Source organism: Oreochromis niloticus, linkage group LG1 (genome assembly GCF_001858045.2).
Source record: "Oreochromis niloticus isolate F11D_XX linkage group LG1, O_niloticus_UMD_NMBU, whole genome shotgun sequence".
Taxonomy (NCBI): Eukaryota; Metazoa; Chordata; class Actinopteri; order Cichliformes; family Cichlidae; genus Oreochromis; species Oreochromis niloticus.
The window spans coordinates 16,878,193-16,891,530 of NC_031965.2; the positions used below are offsets into that span (position 1 = coordinate 16,878,193).

General features: G+C 38.3%; 1 protein-coding gene across 3 annotated transcripts in view; it reads right to left on the reverse strand.

Annotated features, from left to right (window-relative positions):
• The window catches only part of gpc6a (glypican 6a), a 135,948-nt gene that overhangs the window by 52,055 nt on the left and 70,555 nt on the right, over positions 1-13,338 (reverse strand). For all 3 annotated transcript variants that reach the window (XM_019357548.2, XM_025905662.1, XM_003445765.5), the window contains exon 4: positions 2,748-2,913. In XM_019357548.2, coding sequence (XP_019213093.1) covers positions 2,748-2,913 — 166 coding nt within the window. The remainder of the gene's footprint in view (positions 1-2,747; positions 2,914-13,338) is intronic.

The window sequence follows — 13,338 nt, forward strand, 5'->3', positions numbered from 1 at the left end:
TATTTCACCACCTACTCATGCATAGTACCACTGAGATACTGTCTTTTAATACTTACAATATTAATAATTAAATAGGGTTAGGTTAAAAAATATATAACAAGGTGTAAAGAGCATTGCATAGATTAGATATATTTAATCTATGTTATGCTTGACCTATTGGCTTATTTTATAGATTAAATATAATATTGAATTAATTAATTAATTATTCAACAAAAAACCCCACAACACCAAAACCACCATCTAACAAACAAACAAGAATTAAATTACCAAACCTTGTTTTACATTTTCCACTATTCAAGAGACACAACATATCTTATGGCAGATAAATTGTGATTGTCATTTTCTCAGCAAACAGGAGATGTGACGCAAATTTTATGTGCCGAGAGAGAAAAGACCGAAGTCACTGTGAGTTTTGTGTTTGGTGACTGAGCAGACATGCAAAGAACATTTCCATAAATATTTAAAGAGAAAGCAGAAAGGCAAAGCTGTTTTCATACAGTGATGGAGTCCTGCTTATTAAAATCTGCCTTTCAAGGTTTAGATACACTAAAGTGCAACACGTAGCCAGAACCTGATTATTGCGACAGGATTTTATTTCTATTAGTCTAAATGACATGTGTATTAAGTTTAATAATGTTAATGTCAGTAAGGTGGCAAATCTACTGGCATTTAGCGAAGTCTGGTTAAGCCAAAGTATTGTAAGTATAAGAAAAATCCTTCTCAGGAAAGAAGATTAAAAAGAAAAAAATTCAAATGATAAATTATTCAAACCCAAAAAACTGAAAACACTTGGCCTGCCAGTTATTACCTGGCAAATAAACCAAAGGTAAAAACAAAATGTTCACAAATTTTGTCCGTTATTTCTGTCTTCTTCAATGTAATTAAAGATCACATTTCCACAGTGAATATCAGGCATGTAAGAAATGACATTATCATTTCATTTTAAGCCACAAAGCCAGTCTGAACAGCAGCAGGGCTCTGGCACCAATTCACCTTAATGTTACTAACTACACCTGTGCTTTTTTCTGCCATGACATTTCAAAATGACCATCATTAAAAATAGATGTTACAGGCTTATTGGTACTATTAAGTATTGTGTGGGAATATATACATATTATTTTCTTGCTGTGTATTGGAGTGTTAGGAGCCCTACTCTTGTAAACACATTAGTAAATATTTTACTTGCCAGAAATAAAATGAGTGTTTTTCTTGGTAGATTTGGTATAGCAAACATAAATGTAGATTTATTGGCTTGATTTTAATGAAAATAGAGAAATAACACTTTATAAATGCGTTTTTTCTCCTCTTTTTCTTACTGTGGAATAATAAAACAGCCTTGAGCTTCTCCTGTGGTCATACAACTACTGATACCATCAATGGTATCAATAGTGACATTTAAACATGAGCAAAGTCCACAGGTAAATGCCACTGGGGGGTTCTTCAAGGCTGTGCATTTAATCTAACCTCCCTTAATAGTTGATGATTTGAAAGGAGGACAATGACAGATTGTGTAGGGGTTCAATCCATAAATTTCTATAATGTAAAGATATGCTTCAGTGGTGAGAACTGACCTGTGATACATTTAGAAGTTGTCTCTGAAAGGCAGATCAATATTTCTTGTGAGCTGCATGGTAAGCAAATTGAAGTACAGTACTTTAGCAACAGATAACAAATACAAAATGTCACCAGACATCAAAAACAAATCTTTTGTAGCAAAAAATAAACATCCCTTGGGTTCTGCATTTCTAATTATAATACAATGAAACACACTGGCTTTCCAAAGCAAAACCCATGTCTGCACAAAAAAAATGATTTAGAATAAAAAAAAAAATACACTTTTTCTGACACCCCAAGGGTGTTTGGGTCTAACTAGATTCATCATTCTGTTGCAACAACAGCTTTTCCCATTACTGTCAAGCACATCATCCCTTTGCGACAATAGATTTTCCTCTTCACAACCAAACAAGACACTAACTTTTTAACACATGTCATAAAGCTGTGAGACATCTCATTCAGTGCATGGGGGCCCGTGTTGATCTGAGACTTCAGACGTGCCATTGGAGAGAACAAACGGTACGTCATCTCATGGTTTCTCAAATGACAGGCTTGTCACAAAACAGCGAGAAGCTTAGAAGTGCAGTTCACTTGACACACAGTCTTTGGGGATGTCTCTTAAAAAATGGTGCCCCATTTAAAAAAAAAAAAAAAAATTCTGTTAGTGTGGGTGGGAGGATGGGATTGGGGTACATAACAAATAAAGCACTGGCCTACAAAAGATCCAGAGGGAACACTCTATATGCCTTCTTGGTATCCATTTAACAGGAGGGCTTACAGCAGCCGGCTGCTTACAGCCAAACTGAAGTGCTATATTACTCACCATGCTCAGCTGGAAACACTATAGAAAATGTGTTTGCCTAGGATCTACTCTCCTTTATCAATCCCTAACAGCAGGGACCAGAGCTTTAAGCACTATGCCAGGGTTCCAGCAATAGCAAACAACATTTCAGACAGAAAAAGAAGAAATGGTTTCACAAATAAGATTTCAGTTTTGTCTCTGTAAATCCTTTAAAGCTGAATCTATCACAGCGCATCCTACTGAATTCCCATCGAGACTATTCAAAGGCACTGCCTTAGAAAAGAAACATGCAGCCTTAGAAGTACAAGCTCAAGTTTGAACACATGCCGACGAACCTACAAAGAAAGAGAAAACGAAAAACAGGTGCAAGGGCACTCGATTCAGATCTTACCAATGAAGAGGTTCCATTCAGAATCTAGGTCTGCCTGGTTTGCTAGACAGCCTCTCATTACGTTGTGACAGTAGTTGGGACAGGGTTTGAGCCCAGGCATTCCACGACAGTATGGACAGTACAGCATCCTGGTCAAGGCTTTAACACATGCTGGAGCTACATTCACCTGCAAAGCAAAGAGATGCTTTTTCAGTTATGCCAGGTATTGAAATGGTGATTATTTCAAATAGGAGATGAAATGTTTGATGGTAGTCAAAGCACCAGTGCATGGCAAAGCATCGGCAGTCAAAAATGCAGTTCCTATATGAAATTATAGAGGGGATGGAAGTCGGACGGACACTACACTACTGCATCTTCTGAAGCTTGAAATGTGGAAATCCACCAGATGAAACTGCATGACAACGTTTACATCTCTGTCCATCTCCATTTATTGTGAAGGCTGTGCCTTTTGTTGTTGGGCCATGTAACTGTGCTGGCTTGAGTAAAAGTGACAGGATTCTCACATCTGCTTCCCCTCAGAGGTGGGGATGCAGAACGGGGAGTACATCTGATAATTGGCCTGTCAGCCTCTGTATTCATGGTTGACTTTAGATTTTGAACAGCACACACTGGAGACTTCTAGTGTGTGTGTGTGTGTGTGTGTGTGTGTGTGTGTGCGGGGATGGTTCCGATCGGTCAGCAAAGCAGGATAGTTAAAAGTAAAGCTAACTAAGCCACAAAGTGACGTATCCTTACATTTAAGCAATAAAAAATAATTCAGCAGCTCTTTGGTTTAGCAGATATTCAATGTATACTAACAATTTAAATATGTGGAAAAAATATTGATAAAATATATGCAATATAGTGCATAAGTCAGGTTAAACAGTCATAACTAATTTCACTTATTTTATTAATTTAAAGTCTACAAAATCACTGCATTTTTATTCATTTTTTTCACTAATGTATCACTTTAGTGCTACTTAAACTTCTGTTAATTTTGGTACTGTCAGAAAAAATAAAGAAATAAAAAACAAAGACAGATGGCACAAAGACAGACGGCACAAAGCCTGCGACAAAAATAAAGCACAAGTAAAAGAAGAATAAAAGAAGATAAAAATGAAAAGAGAAGAACGCATTAGTGCACTACTGTAGCTCCATGGCAACATCTGAGGCTTTGCCATGACACTGCATACAGCCTGCGTCTGTTTTTAACATTTCAGCTTGTCTTTGATTTCACTCATACCATGACCAGACCACCTGTGTGTGAAAGCGTGAGTGTGAGAGATTGGGGGAAAAAAAGACAAGAGCGATGTTAGAAAAAAGGCAGAGAGAGAGAGACAGAGAAGCAGAAGGCAGAGATGAGCGCTATTAATGTATTTGCTTCCACTGCTGCTCGGCACCAAGCAACAAGGATCAAATGAACCATCTTTGACATTTGCAATCTGCCAGTGACATCACGCGATGTCTTGTAAGAAGGCCATTAAACCGGGTTGCTAGCTGTCAGTTGTAGCGCTGCGTGTCATCCGCTGGTATGTGTTCTTGTAAATTGTTTATATCTCTCTGGGAGTGTAGCGAACATATGGGAATTTTTCAGGAACAAGGTTCATTTGACAACACATTAGAAAGCTGACATGCATGGGAAACCAGAGTGTTAGAAACCGTTAAAAATATAGGACATTACTGCGTTATAGACAGAATTAGGAGGATATTACTACTGGAGAGCTGTTACGCACACACACACACACACACACACACACACACACACACACACATATATAAATAAATCTGTGTGTGAGTGTTTTGCTATTTTCTACTCACGCACCACAGTCACACACCACACTCATGGTGCCCTAATGAGGAGTTGTAGATGTTAAAAATATATTAATAATCACTTAGAATATGCTTACAGCTACATTACTATATCTTATAGCCCATTTAAAAATTAATAGTGGTGTAAAGTAAAACGCTGCTAGTCGACATATTTATAAATAATTCATATATTTATTATGTTGTTTGTTTGTTTTTTAAAGTGACATACTGTACACTGTTCAGTGTACTGTTATAGGAGCCTACTATAAAGCCTTATGGAACACTGCGAGTGCAGTTTTGTAATTTAATTTCTACATTTTCCGATTCACAAACTGAGATCGAGGAAGTTTTTTTTTTTTTTTCTAAAAGAAACATTAGAGCAAACTGAGAGTGAACAGGCTGTGGAGAAATCCTAAGATGCTGCCAAGGATGCAGAGCAACAAACACCAAGAAAACAGAGAGACAGATACAGATGAAGCAGACGGAGAGAAAACCGGACAAGACACTAGCAGACAAACAGAAGGAATAGGCAGGTGCTGTCACCACACTTGGACACAGAAACAGGACCAACTAAATGCCAATCACAGTGTTTGGTTTGGAGAGAACATCCTGTAAAATTCCACAGACTTTCTGCTTCCAAATGTACACTTTATGATTTTCAGGATCCAAACATATCACACTATATATATGTATTTATATATATATATTGCCATCTATTTACAGACCTTGAAGAGCAGTCTCCAGTGACAGTGCTCTCATCTTTAGATCTCAGCCTGTTTTCTTCCCTTGCCTTCACTACTTGCACTTCATAAAAATCCGTATCACACATAAATTCACAAAGTCTGACTGCAACATGCAATTCACCAATCGACTGCGACTGAGACAGGGATGAGACACTTTTCCGATTACACTCCCACCCACATCCCTGTGCTTCTTCAGAAATATCCCGTGCCCTCTCCCTCATCAACGACTCAAATCCCGCAGATTAAATACATTATCCTATCGAGCATTTGAATCATTTTTGTTTCGCAAGCTAATTTGCATATAAATATGTTTTGTGTAGTGAGAGAGAGAGAGAGCTCGTCCCTTTTGTTTTCTCTTTTGGCTCATCGTGGCCTATAGTCACTGTACCTGAGCAGCAACATGAAATCCAGTTTAAACCACAATTGTAAAACAACAACCAGTTGACAGCATGACTTTGGAATATCCGTGCTTGATAAATTCCTTCTTTCACTGCTGTGGTATAAATGATGGCAACATCACAGAGGAGGCTAATGAAAATATAGTCTCTGCATCATCTGCAACATCAACATGCAATTTTTTTCCCAACTTGTAATAAGGATTTTATTATTTATTTAAATATTGAATAATATATATTGAATAATAATGTTATTGAATAATAATATTTTTTTTAAATTGTCAGAATAACTTACTTCTGTCAGTCCAATTACGCTTGGCCCAGTTTCTCAACATATAGAGAGAAAACACTCGGATTTTTTTTTTTTTTAAACCACAGTCCAGTTTCAACTACGTGCTTTAGATTCAATGTGGCTTTTTTGTGGCAACAGAAGAAATACATTTAATACTGCAAATGGGAAAAGTGCTTTAAGCTGCCCTAAAGCTTTGTGAGCCTTTGGAAAATTTGCATTAAAATGGTGCCTCCTAACACAATTATCTTAGTGGGATTTTTTTACATCATCGCTGTTACTGTGCCCAGCAGTCGCCGGGTGCCCTGGATGAAGGGTAATCTGATAATCTTGTTAGCACTTATTTACAGTTGAGTAGATAAAATATTTCACAGCAGGCTGAGGGGAGAACTTGGAAGTGAGATGACTCAGATCCAGAGCGAGATTAAAACACTAATCTACTCATCTGATGTTTAAGTGCAACGATAACACCGCATGGAGAGCATGTGCTTGCGTGCGAGTCGCTGTGTGTGTTTTGGAGTCGTGGAGGACGAATTCAGATCCTCTAAGCAGAAAAAAAAAACTTAATTAAAGTTCCAAATTGATAAATATGAGTGCCTATTATACTAAAAAATAATGTACTTTAGGCTTTAAAGTTATTACATTTTTTAAAGTGACTAAAGATAAAACACTGCATAGTTAATATTTTACCTTTTCATAACTTTTAAGTAGATTTTCTTGCATACCTTTTTGTTCACATATATTGACACAAAACCTATTATAATATTTACATTATGTGATATTGACTTTGTTCTGTAAGTGCATTTGCATAAGGACAGTGTGTGAGTAAACAGACTATAAGAATGGGGTGAGCCACAAACAGCAGCCAACTCATTAGCCTGCTTGAAGATGTGGTCAGCTCCTGAGGTAAGCGTAAACATTACCAACAATTTAAAGTGCAAGATTATAAATGCAATGAGCCTTATGGGCAACAGCACAGCAAGCTCCAAGCTTTTCTAACTGCATCCCATAAGGGGCCACAGTCAGGGGCCATTACACACACCTGAATTCAATCAACAATAAGACACATCAATGATGGGTAAATCATTAGAATACGAATAAAAGCGTTACCATTAAAATAAGGGATAACTCTGAAAGACACTCGGAAGACATCACCTTGTCTCTCCGACAAGGTGTTGCCATGCGTATACGGTGTGAGCTCCCTTTAGGGGTAACAAAGTAGGAGAAGCAAAGACGATGGAAATTGCTTTGTGCCACCAAGTAATGAAGTTGTGAGAAATGACAATGACTTTGCAAGCTACCAAGGCCAATCAAGGGGAACACTTGTGGGACGGTGAGACTGTCGCCAAAAAATTGTCTCAATAGTTCTGTCATAATTATTGTGACAGGTTGTGTTGCTTCGCACTGATTGGACATGGATGTAAGACTGCATTGCTGCCCCAGTGTCCCCACTCAATTCCACAGCCATTAGTGTCAATGGCAATATGAGTGATTTGTTACTGTGCAAATAAGACTACCATCTGCTACCAAGAGAAACATGTGCTTGGTTGCATAAATCTCCGTGTAAAACTTAACCGCTGATTTCTTCCTAACCAAAGGGTAGCATTACAGGATATTGCAATAAACATCTGATATTAATTCCATAAGTCACAGGAAATGCAAATTGTAAGAAGACGATTAGCAATTTCACGAAAATGCTCACGCTGCAAGTAAAATCTGATCAAATAGTTTTTATGTTTGTCGAAGTCCTACTTTTACTTTAAACGTACTGTGAGAAAAGCTACTTTAAAATAAACCAATATTTAAAAAAGTCACGCTTATGCACAAGCTACTCCTTGTAGAAACGATCCAGTCTGAGAGATAACAAAAAAAAAGGGTTTTGGGGAGCTTGGGAACCATTTTGGTGATGAACAAGCTTCATTGTAATGGCTTGCCAAATTGCCCTCTCCAGAAAAGTATTGCAGTTCATTTAACCATGAAGGTGATCTGACCCCGACCAAGTAGTATTACTTCTCTAAACATAGCCACATCTTAATCACAAGGGTGTCAGAGCAGAAAATACTCATATGGGTCCTTGTGGGAGGTGCCAACAGATGTCCTGAATTGTACTCTATGTAGGTAGATATTTTTTATGTATATTTATTACCTGTGTCTATGTATCTTACATGTACCGTATACTCCCATATCCAGTCAAATTATAAGATGTTGATTTAGCAGTAATGTATACCAATTTTAGAATTGTATAGTAGTATTTGTCATAGTGGCAAATGCCATACATGGTGAGTAACAAATAATTTTGCTCTAATTAAAAAAAAATTCAATTTACAAATACATTGTAATACAATATAATAGAAACACATTATAGTACAATTTAGAAATACATTTAGAGACTTACATTTACTTAGATTTACATTTAAACGGGGCAGCTAAGGGAAAAAAAAAAAAGGTAACAAAGTAACAAAAACAAAGTAAACTTTATGTTTATAGTACTTTAGTACATACAGACCAGGCAAAATAAATACACCAAAGTTGTCATTGAGAATAAAACCCCATCTTCAGCCCTTCATACTAATCACACCTCCTTTCTGTGCTTCTCCATAAACTTCAGTCTCCCTCCACTCTGCATGTTAAATGTAAGCTGGAGCCAAGACAATTCCAGAGGGGCTGCACTAAAATCAGCTGCTGTCAAATCAATGAATGTCTGAAACAGACAGAATAATCCACATGTGAGCATCTGTGCCTCAATGAAACAACACAGTGGTACTTGGGGGACCCCTGTGACCCACTCAAGTCAGCTCAAGTGTCTGTCTTTGTTGAGACGTGGGCACAACCGTTGATCTGCCCTGACATATTCCATGTTATGTAGCATGTCTGGAGCGGCAGTTGGGTCTGTTTCTTTAATTTACGACGACAAGGGAAAACACGTTAAAAATCAACCTCACGCTGCTCATTGACTAGGCACGGCGTACCATGAGCGATTCACCATCTCTAGTGAGTACAAGACCTTCATATACTACATTGTTATCCATCTGTCGTGTTGCCTCCTGGATTATAGCGTAGCACTCACCCTCTGTCCAGCTGACTCTAAAGGTCTGCAGCCCAGCCTGAATGTCAGGGGCAGACAAGTCTCTGTGCTGCCAAGAAACCTCTGAACAAATGTCACAACACTGCTGCTGACAACTTTCTCTAAGTGCTTGTTAAATAAAGATGTGGTGCCATACACTTTAAATCAAGGTGCAAAAAGTTGTCATAAGAGTGATGTGGGCTGCTCCAGTCCGATGACATATTTCCACAAGTTGATGAGAGGTGGATAAGAGGTATTTTATAGGACATGTTAAAACTTGATGGATCATTTTTCTAAATTTTTTGACAAATTGCCACCCTTTTGTATTTTGTTCCAAATTTCCACCCACTCTGTACTTGGCTCACTATGCCCTTTAGAGTATTCAATGCTGAATGGAAGAAGGCACAGGCTAGTGAAGAGAGGAGGATACAGTATATTTCTTTATTATCCTTTCTTATAATGTTCTTGTATTTCAGACCACATGCTGTCTTTCATTTTTTCCAACATTCTGCAGTTCACTACAGATCAAAATCTTTTAATTAAAAAGGACATCTTTGGTGCAGCACATTTCCCGATGACGTGCCAACCCTTTTGAGCCAGTTGCCATCTGCCGTCACAGCACTGTGGCTGAGGCCTTATCCCCGGCAAGCTGTGTGAGCTGTGAGCCAGCAAGAGAGAAGGAGACAGACAGAGAGAGAGAGAGAGAGAGAGAGAGAGGAGGGGGCATGCATGAGAGAGAGAGAGAGTGAGAGAGGAAGTTCGTCTGGTGCATCTGTATCTGTGTGGGCTTCGGCTAAGAAACATGGACGGACCACACTCGCTCACGAAGGAGGTCACTTAATCTGCCCTGAGCAGAATCTGCTGTCAGACTGCTCTCGTTCACTGTTTGGTTTTGCAACATATTAATTACAAGTAAAGACACTGAACTACAAAATCACATGAACGCAGTCACAGTTTCTTAATCAAATTAAGGCATTTTGTATCTTCAGCTAGAAGTGATACATCTTTAATTGCTAATGCAATCTGTAAAAACGCACCCAGCTCCACTGGCATTGTCTGCAGTGTCAAAGCGTACTGCAGTTCGCATTATATGCATCTCTTTTGAGGTGTGATTACACAAACTTATTTTCGTCTATGGCAATTTCCTTTTCAATTAAGTATTGGAGTCATTATTGTTTTTTATTCTGGCAGTTGTTTTTGTTCTCTTAATTGGCTAATTGTTTCGTCTGGAAATGTGAGAAATGAATGAAAAATGTCCAACCACATTCCCAGGGGGTCCTAGATATAATACACATAATAAAAGTAACTGTTTTGTTCCAGCAAAACAGTTACTTTGTAACATTGTTATATTTCTGTTTTCAGCTTCTTTGATGTGTGTGAATGAATTCTCTTTATATACTTTCAAATGTGAACTAGCTTGCACTGAAATTGCTATTTGGCCGATGAATATAAAAATGATTATACTAGCATTAAAGTTATTTGTACTTCTACAGCCCATGACCTGTTGGATGAAACATGTCTGACGTGGTCCAAACTCCAGTAACACTTATCGTTAGCTTCATAGCATAATTGCCTAAGTCATGTTTTTGTGTTAGGCACTTAGGCACTTATGCTATGAAGCTAACGATATACAGAACAACATCATCAAACTACTAAGAGACTACTAACTAAGAGATAACCCAGCGACTTTTTTCACATGATGAGCCAGTCACATGATAGCAACTCGTTTGAAAATAGACATGATGAAGATGACCTGCATCAATTAAACACCAAAGCTGACCACGTCCATCCTGCCTAGCTGCTGGAAGCAGCCATCTTCTGATGTCAGCTGATGTTCAAATCATCTCAAACTGGTTTCTTAAACATGGCAGTATGTTCACTGTACTCAAATGGCCTGAGCATCAGAAAAGGGAAGAAAGGTGATTTATGTGACTATGAATGTGAGATGGTTGGCAGTCCCAGACATGCTGGTTTCAGAAACTACTAATGTGCTGTAAATTTCCTCCACCATCTCTAGTGTTTACAGAGGCTGGTCCAAAAAGAGACAATATCTAATGAACGGCAGTTACCTGGGTGAAAATGCTTTGCTGATGTCAGAGGTTAGAAGAAAATGGCCACACTGCTTTGAGCTGATAGGACGGCAAAAGTAACTAAAATAACCGCTCATTAAAATGAGGGTATGCAGAAAAGCATGTCTGAATGCACAATATGTTACATGCTGAAGCAGATGGGCAGCAGAAGACCACAGCAGTCATGCTTGTTAGCTGAGAATTGGAAGCTGAGCCTGCAATTGACATGGACCAAAACTGAATCATAAAAATTGGTCTGCACTAATGAGTCTCATTTTGTCCTGTGACATCTTGTTGGTAGGATCAGAATTTGGATTAAAAACATGATGGCTTAGGACCATTATACTTTGTATCAACAGTTTAGGGCTGTGGTGTTGGTGGTGGTAGTGGTGTGATGGCGTGTGGGATATTTTCTTGGAGCACTTTGTCCTCGTTAGTACCAAATTTCATTCAAACACCACAGCCTACGTGCATATTCTTGGTGACCATGCTGCTTCCAGCAGGATAACACACCACGTCACAAAGCTCAAATCGCCTCAAACTGGTTTCTTGAACATAACCCAGTGAGTTCACTGTGCTCAAATGACCTCAGCAGTCACCAGATCTCAATCCAATACAGCACCTTTGGGATGTGGTGGAACAGGAAATTTGCATCATAGCTGTGCAGCCGAACAATCTGCAGGAACTGTGTTATGCTATCATGTCAGTATGACATGGACCAAAATCTCTGAGAAATGTTTCCAGTATTTTGTTGAACCTATGCAATGAAGAATTAAGGCATTTCTCCAAGTAAGGTTTAACTAATAAAGTAGCCATTAAGTGTATTCTCAAAAGTTAGTATTCATGATATGAGAATGGTTTGGTTCTAAAAGTGACCTGGTTGGCCAATATATATCACACACATCATACAGGCATCAGACAGAAAAGAAAAGAAAAACAAATCTCAGGGCTTTATAATGTAGTACATTATAAAAAGAAACATATCTGTCTGTGTGCAGATTAAATGACAGTACTGTATTTGACCTTTTTTCTTAGAACTAACTTTGTTAGCACTACTTTGCTGAACACTAGTATGTATACAAGTACAGCTGGTGCATATTTTAGACACGGCGGTGATTTACACAACAGCTAAATGAATGTGCTAACTGCGATTAGAACAACAAAAGTGAAAACATGTAAAATGACTGGCATCATTTTCTGAAAGTGAATGAAAATGCTCTCTGATTAGTAGGACTGTTTAAATTCAAACAAGCACATATTTACTGCTGCGTGGCAGCAGTAAATATGTGCTTGTGTTTCTGTCTTTTTTTTTGCTGAATGTTGAATGCATTGGTTAAAAGTAAAGTAGGGCAGCGAGTTCAAAAAGCAGAAAAACAAAACATGAGCACGTATGGAAAGCACATGGAACTGATGATGATATTTCTCACGTGTCAGCAAAGAAATCTGGCAGCGCATTAATCTAAGGTAAATGTTGTGTAAAGATTAGAAACTGCCTCAGAGCTTAATGTGAAATTATCTGACAGTTCGTGGTCGGAAATGAGTGTATAATGAGATCACCGTGGCAGTATAAGCCATCAGGGAAAACAAATCCCTCTCTACAAAATACCCTACTTCCTTCCATCATCGTGAGCAAAAGTGCACCACGGACTACGCTGGCTTCCCATGCGTATGCAGAGTGAGTGATAAGTGCTTTAAATGCCTGAACTTTAAACCGTTCAAAAATTCCAAATCCCTACAATCTTCTTTGAGTAGGTCTTAATGTAGTTGGACTGTGTTTTAAGTACCGCTAGGATAAAACTCCTAATGGTCATCATAAACTGTAATCCAGAGGGATTCTGCTCTTAATCCAGGATCGAGGTCCAGGAAACTGTTCAGTGCAAGTCTAGTGCAATCTCATTTTATGGCGTGATATCTCTCCTGCTCTGACTTTACACCGTACAGCACTGTGTGTTAGCTGTAAATATTTATGGGTCATCGTTTTGGTGCATAATCCAGATGCAAAGTAACATGGAAAATTAAACAGACAGCTGGTTGAAGGCAAGCATCACATGGACAAAGCGTGTTTTTCCATTCTAAAACCTCGAGTTTTAAACATTTAATGATCAGTTTGTATATTTGAATTTAAGCCCCAGTGTTGTTAGAGTTACCCACTAAGCATCATTTGCAGTGTGTGACACTTTACATATAAATGAGACTCAAAACCTGGTGCAACAGACGATTTATTTCGCCATTTGTTTGCAATG